General features: G+C 35.8%; 1 protein-coding gene across 1 annotated transcript; it reads left to right on the top strand.

Annotated features, from left to right (window-relative positions):
• The first annotated feature begins 2410 nt into the window (after window positions 1–2410).
• Smp_045610 (rho GDP-dissociation inhibitor-related) lies at window positions 2411–8239 on the top strand. Its single transcript, XM_018797667.1, has 5 exons — window positions 2411–2432; window positions 2597–2881; window positions 2916–2999; window positions 5964–6104; window positions 7142–8239. The coding sequence occupies exons 2-5, from the start codon at window positions 2707–2709 to the stop codon at window positions 7342–7344; spliced, it is 603 nt and encodes a 200-aa protein (XP_018652686.1). The 5' UTR covers window positions 2411–2432; window positions 2597–2706; the 3' UTR covers window positions 7345–8239.
• Window positions 8240–13935: the final 5696 nt, after the last annotated feature.

The raw sequence follows: 13935 nt of genomic DNA, 5'->3' as shown, positions 1-13935 counted from the left end.
GAAAAGGCCAAAAGAAGTATTAGTTGTTGTCAAAACAGATGAAAATTGGTCTAAGGGGATTTGAAGATAAGAATCTTTTAAGTCAACTTTCGAGAATACTCTAGAACCATGAATCGATTAAGAATATGTTCAGCTTCCACCGTCGTGCACGTTTTCTTCAACAAACAGGAGTTCAGTGTTAATCAATAATCACCAGATCTTCTAGGGGTCATGTTCTCAGACTTCGAGGGCGTAGCAATGGGAGTACTTCATGTGGAAGACTGGATCAGTTTAATTATACGTTTCGCACATAGATCGTTCAGTTCCTGTGTGCTGCTTCTCGAAGACAATCAGGAGTTACTCGTCTCTTGAGAAAGACTATATCAACCTGAACTTGAAGTTTTGTAGGTTGCGTTTGCATCCCTCCACTGTACTTAGCAAACGCAACTATCAACTTAGGTAAAGCATCTGAATCCTTTCTTAGAAACTAGTAAGGAGAACACCAGTTTAGGTCTTTTCAAAATTTTCAAACCTAGTATTGACTGTCCTGTTTCACTAACTGATAACCCACAGAGCATACATGAAGAAACATTATCTCAAATTAGCAGTTCGCAGCATCCTCGTATAGTGTTATAATTTCTCTTATTACGACCCAGCTATTCCTGTTCTTGGACACCAATTCACTCGACAAGTCCTAAAATCAGAACACGGTTGAACAGGTATGAAATCATATTCCAAATAACAAGGATAGTTGGAAGTAAGAAGCACAATAAGAAAAACGTTAGTGTATTTATAGTCTTTTTACATGAGAGGGTTCCAGAGTCATCTCCAGGTATTGACTAGAACTGATTGGAGAAGAAATAGCCGATCAGCGTCCACCAACACAGTTCTGCACGGAACATGCTTTAATCCAAACGATGTCCCGCTAACATTTAGGCACTTCTTGTCCAGTAATACCCACTTCTGAGGCTTCAGTGGATCATCCTACAACGTTAGAATCTAAAGATTTTAAGTTTTTGGATGAAACGAAGAACTCTATACTGCCCTTGTCAACAATAAAATCATGGAATGTACCAAGTTACGTATATAATCGCTTCTGCATATGAAAACTACCTTTCAGAATCGATGATAAAATCAAATGATCATTAGAAACACCCAACTTGAGCGACACTAGGGAAGTCGTTCTTCACAACGACTAAGCAAAGTATTAGAAATTTTGTCTGACTAGAAATCAAGCTCATTCACTACCTTATAATTAATGCATGCCGTTTTAACTTCTCGGAAAAAAGCTTTGTGTTTATGAATCAACCACTTTTCTAGATCCGAAACGTCTATACCAGTAATCAACTGATCACGAAGTTGAATTTTCAATCGTTCTCCGAAATTACACTTCGTCGCCTGTCTCTATAGTTCAAGTATAAAGTCTTTAACTTCTTGATCATTTCGTTGCATCATCTTATAAAACTTTGACCCCTCTGCATTCGAATCTAGCATACTGTACATGAATAAATAGTGAATAATCGAGAGAATCATATGATAATTTGATTGGTTTCTCTGGAAAAGTCAGATTCTTTAGCAGGTTATAAACTCCTTTGCTGATAAATGCCAGAAAATGAGCTACCAATCTGTCATCTTTAATATCTTCTCTAGTCATGCACAAGATTTTAAACCGCTCTGTGTAGAATTTAACGGCCCCCTGACTTGTATTAATATCCAAATGTCCGAGATTTGACTCGATCGCGACGCCAGTATGTTAATTAAAAGTATTCGAATTAATGTACTAACTAAGAATTAACGAACTAGTGTTATTTAAGGCAGGGAAAACTAGGTGAGGGCAAATGAACGCATTATATTTGGAATTCGTAATCAGTGGGTAATTAAGTACAAAATGAATCATCAGTTAGTACAAACACCATATGCATTACTTTTCGATTGTCGTTTTTTACTTCAAAAACCCTGAATAAGCGAATTTCTGTGGGAACTGCTGAAAGCTATTTAGCATAACGCTTGAAAAAATGGTAGCAGCGAAAAATTATCAGCACGGTAAAATAGAAATGGCCTATGATTTAGAATTATTGATCGACTGGATCAATACTTTTAGTTAAGCAGCTGCAGCTACTTAGGAGCTGATTGAGCTGAGAATATATATGCACATCTCATTAGGGAATCTATTCCAATGGAAATTCTAGACAACTGATCGGGTTGTCAAAAGCCTTGCTGAAGTTAATTGAAGCTAAATTTATAGGTAACTCTAAATCTTTTAGAGTACACCGACCTTCATGGGCACTATTAATAGTCCCAGCCTGAATCAGTAAACTCAAGATGAGATCAAAAGTCCATATTTTCTTTCAGTTGTATGAAGAAGATAGTTATTTAGCCAATACTTTTAATTCGTCAGAGTTTTCTCACCTTGGAGTGGTAGGCGCTCTGCTCAGAATTTGCTATTATAACACGTTTGTAACTTTACACTACCAGCTTCCCGTTTTAATTGTTAGGTTGCCTTAATCTCACGCTTGTGTTACTTCTAAATATTGTCAACTACTTTATTTTTCTTATGTAAGTGCATTCTGTGTCACTACAGAGTTATCGGCTCACTTTCTCTCTTGTTCTTTTCCAGATAGTCTCGCTTACTGCTCTTGACACTCTTATAGAACACGACGTGCCTTCAAGCTAAACGCGAATCTACCAAAGGCTATAGGTCTCACTATTTTGTTGGCGTTTTCGAGAATGGCAGAACCGTCTGTTGAGGAAGGCGACTTAGAGAGTGATGTTAAAAATGAATACAAACCACCTGAAAAACGCACTCTGGAAGAGATCATGAATCTAGACAAAGAAGACGAGAGTTTGCGAAAATACAAAGAAGCACTATTAGGTCCAGCCCTTGGCACGTTTAAGGTCCCCTGTATGTTTCATTTCATATGCTAATATCCATACAGTTCCAGAAAGATCTGCAAATGTTGTGTTCGAGAAGTTCTGTATTCTCGTTGAGGGGCAACCGGATATTGAGTTCAATCTATTGGGTATGTTTGCTTGTTCTTCCTATTATACTGGAGTGTTTAAGTATAATGCAACTCAAAGTACTTTGTACCCAATTGAGTTTTGTAAAGTAACATTTAGATCTTGACAACACCAGCTGATGATGTAATGTTAGTGAGTCATATTCAATATAAATCCTGACGTGCCAGCCAGCATGACTATACTATACGAGCACAGAGCAATGAAATTAACAATCTGTCTAAAAATTAGAAGCGACGGTAGTTTCAACGGTACAAAGAAATTAAATGCCGGAGAAAACTATCTAGAAATAAATAGTGAATTAGAGGGAAAAAGTATGGAATAGTGCTGATGTCAGTTACTTAAGGAGAGATAAAGGGATGCACATCATTGTAACTGATTCCCAATTATGTTCCCCTATTTTTCCAGACGTCGATCGATAATATCGCGTAGACCCCGACCAGCTAGTCTATATCCACCAACACAACTAAGTCCGACAGTCCTTTACTTTTTGTGCTAATGCCAATTCTTGGTTTAACCTCCCCTAGCCCCCGACCCATTACCACCAGCACGTCTTTGGAGCAGGTGATTGGATATACGTAACTGGCGTCTCATTCATATGTTCGTGAAGACTCACGACCATAACAACTGATCCACCATCTGTATGTAGGATTCTACTCTTCACATGAACTTTGCTCACCTAGTTGTCCCATGATATGCAAGTAATAATTTAGAGACATCTATGATCAGAAACATGTAGCCATTTAATGTCTTTATTAACATAAACTATTCTTCAAAGCTATGGTGTCCGGCAAGGTGGTATGGGTATGGTTGTAGATCTTCACCGACTGAGATGGTTGGGCCACGTGTTACGTATGCCTGAATACCGTTTAACACGACACGCAATGCTGACTAGTGTTGGGGATGGTTGGGAGAAAGTTAGGGGCGGCCAAACCAAAACGTGGCATCAGTGCTTGAAGTCACTAACTTATGGTCTGAGCCATGTTGGTAGATGCAGACTACTTGGTTGGGGTCCGCGTGACTATCGTAACCAATGGTTGGAGACTCTGAGTGACATGGCTCAGAATCAGTCAAAATGGCGTAGGTGTATACACTCTTAATCTTCCCTTAAACCTTGAGATCAAAATTGCTTTATATTTTTCTTTCTACAAACTAATTCTTCCTCCCTGTATCATATCCTTATATGCAATCTTTCTTTTATATATTACTACCATTAAAGGGACTACTTTTATGAATTTGGTGTTCATCTTGTTGTGCTAATGAGGTGTGGCAACTTGGACCGATGCATAAGTGTGCCTGGTCCTACGTTGTGATTGACTGACAAGGATCGTTGAAATTACTCAAGTTTAAAACCAAATTTGCTGAATTGAATCTGCCTCATGAAGCCGTTGACTTGTCAGTTAGTCTTAAACTGCGTAAGATTTAGTAAACATATGTGTCGGTGCAAATTGTCACAACTCTCTGATCCAGTGTGGGGAACTAATGGAATGAAAGTAATAGCAAGAATAATAGCATAAGTAGCAAGTCAAACAGCAAATATGATTCACAAGGAAAGGTGTTAGGAAGTGGACAAATACATAATTTAGTGATGAGTGATAGTATTTCTCAGTCAACTGAGCCTATTGATTTTGCAAATTGTATATAGGCATTAGGTCAGTGATTAATCACAAGCTCAATTTGTTCGAGTTTACTGATTGACAAAAATGTTTAAAATGTGTTAATAATAATAATGATAATAATAACAGTAATAATAATAATTATTATCCTGGATGTCGTTTTATTAGTGTTTGGCTAGTAAATCAGCCTACTGCTACAGTCTTTTCTTCCTTGTATCGACAAGGCGGTCTTGTTCCATCTCATTAAGTGGTTAATAAAAGTAATTTGTAGTCGTATCATTAGTAGTAGTAGTAATCAGTATTTAGTTTGAAGTCAACCTTGATGAACCAATTGTGTTTCAAGACACTACAGAAGGAAGTCGAAAAATGACTAAACTTAATTTCTAGAAACATGTACAATAAAGGCATCTTCACTACATACTCTAGTAGCTTCTATAGAAAGGCAGTTGGAGTAATAGAACAGGAAAGGACCTAAAGTATTTAGATCAATTCGTCAAGTTGTTAATTCTAACTTTTAATTGTGTAGAACGGCAGGATTCAGCTAATATCAAAATCAGGATATTATCGATGACATTACATTACGGTCATACAATCTCACAAATCGCTTAAAAGCATGAAACAGTTAATTCCAAGTGACAAAAATCACCATCTTCATTGAGACCGATTTCGAATAATTCCAGGCTTAATAACCTGTGTATGAAACTCACCATGAGTCATCAATATTTAACTGATGATCCTTTTTTAAGTCCTGTTATTTCAATCCCATCTCATCATTTTTATATTTCAGAGGAAATTCTAACGACTGACACCCTTTTTATATTTTTTCTCACTTACTTCCTGCTAGTTATACTTTAGTATGCTATAATTCTATTATTGTTAAAGCATGCTAGAGTAAAAGTCACATAAGTTAGTTTGAAATTAGCTACTATCAAAATTTAATTTTTATTGGTACTTTACATTTTTCTGATATAAATTATGGTGACTTTTTAATCTATACCCTTTTGTATCAGCGTTTTTTTGTCTAATTTTCTTTTTTATGGGATGAGCTTGCTAACCTCATGCCCAACCCTCCTTTATCCTGGTTTTGGACCGACAACAGTCTTAGAAGAGTTCCAAGCCGAGTTTTTTATTTCAGCTTCTACATCTATATCTATTTAGAGTGTAAAAATTTAAATTAATTGGTTGCTTTGGCATATTCGACTTTGTCTGTCTAGAATTAACGGTTGGAAATTTTCTGTTCTTTATAAGTTAGTTTTTAAGTGAAAGAATAAACTCAGTTACTGTTTTTCTCGTTATCTTACAGTCAACTGTTTTGGATAAATGTTTGTTACGCTATTTTTGTTTGAATTTCAGGTGATATCTCTGACTTTAAGTCGAAACCTGTCTCAATCGTTGAAGGCTGCAGTTACCGTATTCAAGTCGTTTACTATGTACAAAGAGATATTGTTTGTGGGCTACGTTATAAGCAGTGGTTACGTAAAGGCCCTATTCTAGGTAGGTAGTTTTCTGCAATTCTAACTGATTGCTTTTGTAAATACTTCATCAATGAAGGAAGTTTAATGTATTCTTTTCCATTTATGTGTCACATTGTTTGTCTCAATCAGGTTAGTAGTTTAAAAAGTTAATTGGTTTTAAAATGAAACTAAATAGCCCCTAAAAACTGGTATCATTGGACAAATTTTTATATGAAGTCCCCCATCGATACCCCCAAAGTCTCTGGTACGGCCGAGAGTGGGAAGAGTCAGCTGTCCTTCTCGAAATGCCTTCACATGACCACGCGTGTACAGCCGCTGACAGGGAAGTCCTACTCCCTGTCTTCTTGCGGCGGTAGTGTTTTCTACTAAACTAAGGGGAAGAAAGGCGAATATCCGGAGCTTTAACCAAGTTGGTGCACACAGAGGGTCCACCCAGGGGAGTTGAAAAACCCTGATTCTAAACCAATGGTGCATATGGGCTCCGTGGTCCTGAAGGAACAAAAGGCGTATGAACCTATTGTCGGTCACCGGCTACCATGAGACTGCATCTCATTACGTTGCTCCACTTCCTTGTGGATTAGACCTTCAGGCCAAAAGCTCGGGTTGTGGCCCCCTAAGGAAACCACTTGTCTCTGTTCGGGCACCCGGGAAGTATCCCAGCCCTCACACAGATCAAATGGTTTATGTGGCGCATATCTATTTAGTTCCCCCTTGTACCAATGTTAATATGTATAAGTAAAATAAATAAATTGATGCAAAACTCAAATCCTTAGCTAAATAAAATCCACGGATTGTTGCGAACACGATACTATCGACTATCTGGCTCATAATTTCCTGAACCTTTAACGATTTAATTTATATACCCGTTAAATTTCCACTTAATGGTGTTTAAACGTAGTCTGGTCTTGTTAGCTGTGAACTTATATATATATATATATCCTAATATTCTCCATCAGTTATGAAAACAATTAAACAAAACGCTTGTATCTACTGATAAAAATAGAATACTAACAGTTATTCTCGTATCTCCCTTTTAACGATTATTTTCTTCCGTAGTTGATGAAATGTCCGTAATGCTAGGCAATTTTCGTCCTCAAGGTCACCCACATATCTGGACATCGGACCCTGAAGAAGCCCCTAAAGGCGTTTTATCACGTGGCTCATACAAAATTGTGAGTCAGTTTATTGATGATGATAAAGCGGAATATATCACCTGGAAGTGGTGTATTAATATAGTTAAAAAGTCTACAGATTCTTAACATCATATAAATCAGTTTTTGCCCACATGAATATACCTGCGTGTGTTTGTACCTATTAATATTGTTACTTTATCTTCAAACTTCTATTTAATTGTTTTCGTTTCATATCACGATAGATATTCATTGGTGTGTTGATGAATGTACATCTCTTTGTGTTTGTGTTCTTATATATAGCCGTTTATACTCTTAGCATTTTTCCACAGAAACTTTCACTTATTGTCATTGTCATATCCTTTTTTGTATACATTTTATTCTATCTACCATTTTATTCATTTGTTCGGTTTTTAATTATAAACTCTTGTCTGATGAGCACATATTTGCTTTACATGTATGATTGTTTGTGTCGATTTACGGTGTCATAACATCAGATTCTACTTCTATTATTGAAATTTGTGTGTAGAACGGAATTGTGTTCATGAATTTTCAATTTTTTACTCGCATATCATTTCCTGATGTGCGTGTACTGAATCCGCGATTTTTCCGCTTAATTCCCCGTATAAATTTAAAATGCATAAGTATGAACAACGAAGACTCAGATGTGTTTGTTTTTACTAAAGTTGTTTATCTGTATTCTGTTTATTGTAATAGGACATCATCACCAATAGTTTTCCATTTTTGAGATTCTATGCGCATACCCGAGTTATTATATACACAAAGAGTTCTCTCTCACGCATACATAAAGTATTAATAAATTGATTGAGTATAGATATGTATGTGTTTGGAGTGATTTTTCCGTATGACAGTCTGCAGGAAAAATCGTCAGTTACATTCGCTCTCTTCTTTACTATCAGTAAATGTGTTGCCTTATTTTCTTTTGCAATAAAACATACTGATGTACTATAATAGTTTTTATTAATTTTCTCAACTTGTGTTGCTACATATTGTAGAATGAAAACTATTATGCATTAATTTTTCCCTGTCTACCAAATGACACCAACCATTATTGGTATTGAAATATTTACCTAGCGGGTGACTTAATGAATTAATTTTCTTCTTCTGGACGTATAGTTTATATGACAAAGTTTCAACTTGTTATCACTGTCCCCGTGTAATGAAACCGGAATGTCAATCGTTATATACAAATGACTGTCGTTACGCGTTTTACTATTCCTTAATTATTATTGATTAATTATGTACTGCTTGTTTCGTTCTCTGCCACTTATGGCATGATTATCTTCAAAGTGTGATTTCTTATGTAGTATGCTGTGGATTCTGATAATTCTCGTCCATAAGATAATGGGTGTTTAAGAATCTCCTGGCTGGTTGATTGAAATATGATAATGATCATAAAAGCTTGACCGCAAACTTCTTTACGAAATCAAGGCCGGGAATAGGAAAAGGCTTTCGAATAGGCGACCAATAGGATTGTAGCTTACGTTAGCTCAATATCAATTGTACTGGTTGGAAGTTATCGTTGTTCAAGGCTATAAACGAATTAGCAAATGCGGGGTTCAAAAATTATAGTTGGGCATTCTGATTGGCGAATTCAGCATATGATATCGATTGACATCTCAAGATGTAACAAGTAGTTAATGAGAAAAATATGCTAAGAAAATCGCACATCATTAGTGATTTTGGTACAATCGATGGCCACATTTGTACACTGCAAGGTACATTAGGCAGTTTATGTAGAAGTAATAATACACATAATTCTCATCTAAACATTAAAAACATGGAGTTCAGCAAAGGTATCTCTTTTCAACGAATTATCAAGCAGTACAGTCGTGCATATATATATATATATATATATATATATATATATATATATATATACGAAGCGGCTTGGAAAGTCGCTTTTCGCCAACGTAACAATGCAAGTTCATGTTTCACACTACTTCCTTGTTCAGCATTAACTATCTGCCAATGTTAGTATATTGTCACGTAATCCACTGGGTAACGACACAGTGTTTGATGTGGAAGCGACCCGAGATTATCAAATCAACATTATGGCTGATGAGGTCGAACAAGGTTATTTCGTCATACTAGATTCTTATTCATTAAATGATGCAGTATCTAGAATTTAGTGTTGCCTTGATAAGGAAACAGATGCCATCTTTGGGAAGAGGTGATTCCACTCAAGTAACATGATTTATATAATCATCTATGGTAAGATTATTATAGTGGTCTTGAGGGGTTACCAACCAATCAAAAAAGTTTATTCACGAGTAGGCTTATAATAAAAAGTGATCTATTAGGGTATATGGACCATTTTAACATGATTAAACATTGCAAAAATGTTGGGATTATGAATTGGTAGTTTAAGTGGAGTGAAGAGTTAAGTTTAGCGTTAGAATGGTTAGGGTTAGCAATGTTAGTGTTTGGATATGTATTGACAGTGAGTAAATACTTTATAATCATCAGGCACTCGTAACTATATCTAAGTCGCATCGAGTATGCTCAAATATAGTCTGCATTACAGGCAGATATGTTTTAATTTAGCGTACGCAGCAAGTTACATTCTCTATATGATTGGAGGAAAGGTGTTTAGTAGCGATTTCAAGCATTTCACAAACTACTTATCAACAGTTTTCCAATAAGATACTTGCTATTCTTCACTGCATTTGAGTTTTACGCGAAATCCGCCAGGCGATATCATAAAGTTGATTGACCCCCTGAAGGTTGTCGCTATTGTATGACCTTGACACATCTACAACCGGTAAAAAGAAGTACAGAACACAAAAAAACAATTTATTGTAATAGGTCTTCTTATATGTATGACATTATTTCTTAACTTACTAATTGATTCTACAAGTTTAGTCTGTATCAAACAAATTTTGCATTAACCACTAGTTCCAATTCTACACCTATCAACTATGGTACAGATATGAGTTCCATGTGACTGATAACATCCAACGATGATATTTTTAACTTCGATTGATATCAATTTCATCGAATTAACAACAGACGAAGAAAACTAACTAATGGTTAACATGATTGTCACTTAGTTTACAAAGTTAAAGATAGACTTATCAGAACCCCTTAGGTAGAATTCAGTTATCGGTAGGAATCATCCAGGTGTAAAAGTCTTTGTGATGACAGTTATTGAATGTATTCTCTAACCTCAAGTTAATTAAACCTGCACACTGTGAATATGCCCTAAACTGTGAGTTTAAAAGTCAATCAGCATCATATTCTTTCTTTTCACTAAAGTCCTTTTAATAAAATGAATAACTTTTAAGAATAAATTTAGTTAGTGACTAATTGTACAATTCAAGATGCACGATTCACCCTATTTCAGGTTTGTCAGTCGAATGTACCAGGATTTGTGTCAATGTTGACACTAAGGCTTGAACCGAGTACCTATCGTTTAAATCACCAATTAATTATCTACTAGACTACTGAGTCTAGTTAAACACTAAATTGTTCAACGCCTATGAAATGATTTGTAAACGCTTTTGTTTTCCAACTTCATTAAAACTTGAGACTAAATGGTGATGTTGAAGCAGCCCGTTCAAGATGCAAATATATGTACAAAACCTTACAAACTATTAATTTCATACTTATGATAACAGTGAATTGTTCTGTGATTACTTGTCATAGCCTTTTACAAAGGGCCTTGATATTGGTAGGTTTAGGTCAGTATGAATGTTATGATTGTTCAGTTTGATTTGTATAAATTGCAAGATCCAAACTTAAAGTTCTAACCCTAAACCCTAACTCCTTAGCTCTAGCATACTGATCAAACTGATATCAGTTCATTGGGATGGATTTTGCCAAAAAATTACTATGGTTTTCAGCTCACTTAACTCATCACCGACTTAAATCAGTTCAAAGCTCTATATCCTTTATAATTTTGTCATTTCCCTACAATATACGAGTGCATTCTGATTGGATAATATCAGATTGCATAATCTCAAGATTACTTTTACAATCAGACAAGCCAATCAACATAGTATGGTCTTACCGTGATATCATTGATAAGTCTGAACTAAACAAGATTATTGTTTCATCGATAATATTATTATTTTATAGCTATAAATAGCTCAATGATTATTCAACACTAATGCTGACCTATTTAATCTTAACCGATTTAGCTAGCTGAGGTCTCACGAACACTCATCATGATCATTACTTCATGTGCCATATGGGGCTCTCTTTCTATCTATTCGATAGCGGTTTCACACTTGTCAATCTTTCGCTCACAATCTTCTTCCATGTCAGTGTTCTATTGGGCTAATGCACACCATTCTGTTACAGAGTTTAGAAGAATCTGATAACAGGATAGTCAGATTCTACCGTACCAAATTATCTACAATTATTTCGAATAACTACTGTAATGGGAAGATGAAGTTTATCTGAAAAAAATATGATCTGATTAAAAACACTTGTTATCCCTGGTGGAAGAGCATAGGCCACCCACAAGCATACTCTACCCAACTCTCTCCTGAGCAATTCTTTACAGTTGATATTCATCCTTTTCATGTCTTCTTCCAATTCCCGACGCAATGTGTTCTTTGGAATTCCTCCTTTCCGCTTACCTTCAGCATTCCATTCACGATTCAAAGTTTGAGATTGTCTCGTGATGCAGTTTGATGATTTCCATATTGTATGTGCTACCCACCTCCAACGTCTTTCTCTAATTTTCTCTTCTGGTGGAAGCTGGTTTATTCTCTCTATTACTGATGGTATCCGGTCAACGGACATTGAGTATCTTGCGTAGACAACTGTTTATAAATACTTGTATATTTTTGATGATGGTTGTAGTAGTTCTCCAAGGTTCAGCTCCTTACAGTAGAGCCGTCTTGACGTACATATTGAAGATTCTGACTTTGATATTGGTTGACAGTTGTTTAGAGTTCACATTAAATAATTACTTAATTATTCTTAACCACTTTCTGTTTGATATATTTAAGTTTATTTATTGACCGATTATTTAAAATGACATAAATCACGCTGTAATCTTTGGTTTGGTTTCGTGGATTTGTGACTGATGTATAAGTAAATCTTTATCGTCAGTCTTACTTTCTTTCTTGATTTTAACAATTTCAGTCTTTGTTCCGTCATAAAGCAGCATAATAAAGTGGTAAAATCAGTTTTGTGTCAAGTTATCATGAATGGAAAAATGTTAGACTACCATTGAAAACATGGAAGCGCTGAACGGCCGTTTTGCCCTAGTACGGGACTCCTCAGCAGTACTCATCCTCGACACCTCACTAAAGGCACTCGAACCTCAGGAACTTCTATCTGGAGTGCGGACACTTAACCTGTAAACCAATTAGCTGACATTCATCGGTGTCAATGTCCAAGTTCAACCAATCCACAATGTTGTGCGACCGTGCACCATCGTCTTCAGTGAGTAAGTGCCTCACAATCGACACGGTTGAACTTCAATAGTCACGACTTTTCACTAGAACTCCAGGAAATCCATCTTGAAACCAGTCACTAGTGAGCACATAATTATCAGTATAGGGTTGGGGAGATTGTTGAGTTTAAATTGATATCATGAGTGGAACAATGTTAGACTGCCCTAAACTAGGAAGAAACGGCCGTTCAGTGCTTCCAGGTTTTCATTGGTGGTCTAACATTGTTCTTTCCATGATATCAATCTAAACTCAACAATTTCCACAACCCTATATTGATAGTTATCACAAAGTATTTTGCGAATTAAATAAGTTTAGAAAAAACAAGACTTTTGATCGACAAAACAACAGTATGGGACTTTTAGTTATATAATTTCATCTAGACTTCTTAAATTGCCTTTAGTATTTCCGAGTTATTCCATAGGAATTTTTGTGTAAGTCACTTTTGATAGTCGATGCCAAAATTAAACAATTTATTTAGATAATAAAAATTACATTGACAAAATAGGAAATTTGAAAATATACATTATAGAAACATTGTCTGATATAAAAGTGCTTTCTAATTTGGCGGTTTAAGATCTATTTTCCATATAAATATTTATTAAACATCTTCATAGTTGAAATCATGAGTCAATTGAAGCTAGACCACCAAGGAAAAACCTTCATCCACTGGATGGCCGTTTCGTTCTATTGTGGGACTCCTCAGCAGTGCGCATTCACGATCCCGCCTTGCAAGATTCGAACCCAGAACCTACCAGTCTCGCACCAGTGTACTTAACCACTAGACCACTGAGTCGGCATCCGATGGTGTTAATGTCTAAATTCAACTAATCCACGAAGTTGAGCAACCGTTCACCAAATTGTCTTCAGTGAATTAATATCTCACAACAGACGTGGTTGAACTCCATTAGTCACTGCTTTTCACTACAACTCCAGGAAATATCTCTTGAACTCAGTCTAGATTCAATTGACTCATGATTTCAACTATGAAAATACTGAAATCTCCACAAAACCCATTCTGATTTGTTAAACAATTTATTCATGATATTCTGACGTATTCTAATTATGGCTCATTATTGACTTGTTAGTTGTTGTCGTTGTTGCTGTTGTCGCTGTCGTTGTTGTTGAATATTTTACTGTCCATAAAGGTCACGAAACAACCAATGATTATTATTTTTATTCAGACAGTCATTAACCAATTTCAAAATTAACATAAATTACCTTATTGATCACTCAAATCTACATATTTGAAGTATATTTTGAAAAAAAAGATCATACGATTCTGATATTA

This window comes from Schistosoma mansoni, chromosome 5 (genome assembly GCF_000237925.1).
Source record: "Schistosoma mansoni strain Puerto Rico chromosome 5, complete genome".
Lineage (NCBI taxonomy): Eukaryota > Metazoa > Platyhelminthes > Trematoda > Strigeidida > Schistosomatidae > Schistosoma > Schistosoma mansoni.
Note: the sequence above shows the minus strand (reverse complement) of the source record. Positions and strands in the feature narration are given on the sequence as shown.

Coding starts and splice junctions, on each gene's coding strand:
- Smp_045610 (XM_018797667.1), top strand. CDS start 2,707: ATGGCAGAACCGTCTGTTGAGGAAGGCGACTTAGAGAGTGATGTTAAA. Junction 2,882..2,915: donor TGGCACGTTTAAGGTCCCCT/GTATGTTTCATT, acceptor ATATCCATACAG/TTCCAGAAAGATCTGCAAAT. Junction 3,000..5,963: donor TATTGAGTTCAATCTATTGG/GTATGTTTGCTT, acceptor TTTGAATTTCAG/GTGATATCTCTGACTTTAAG.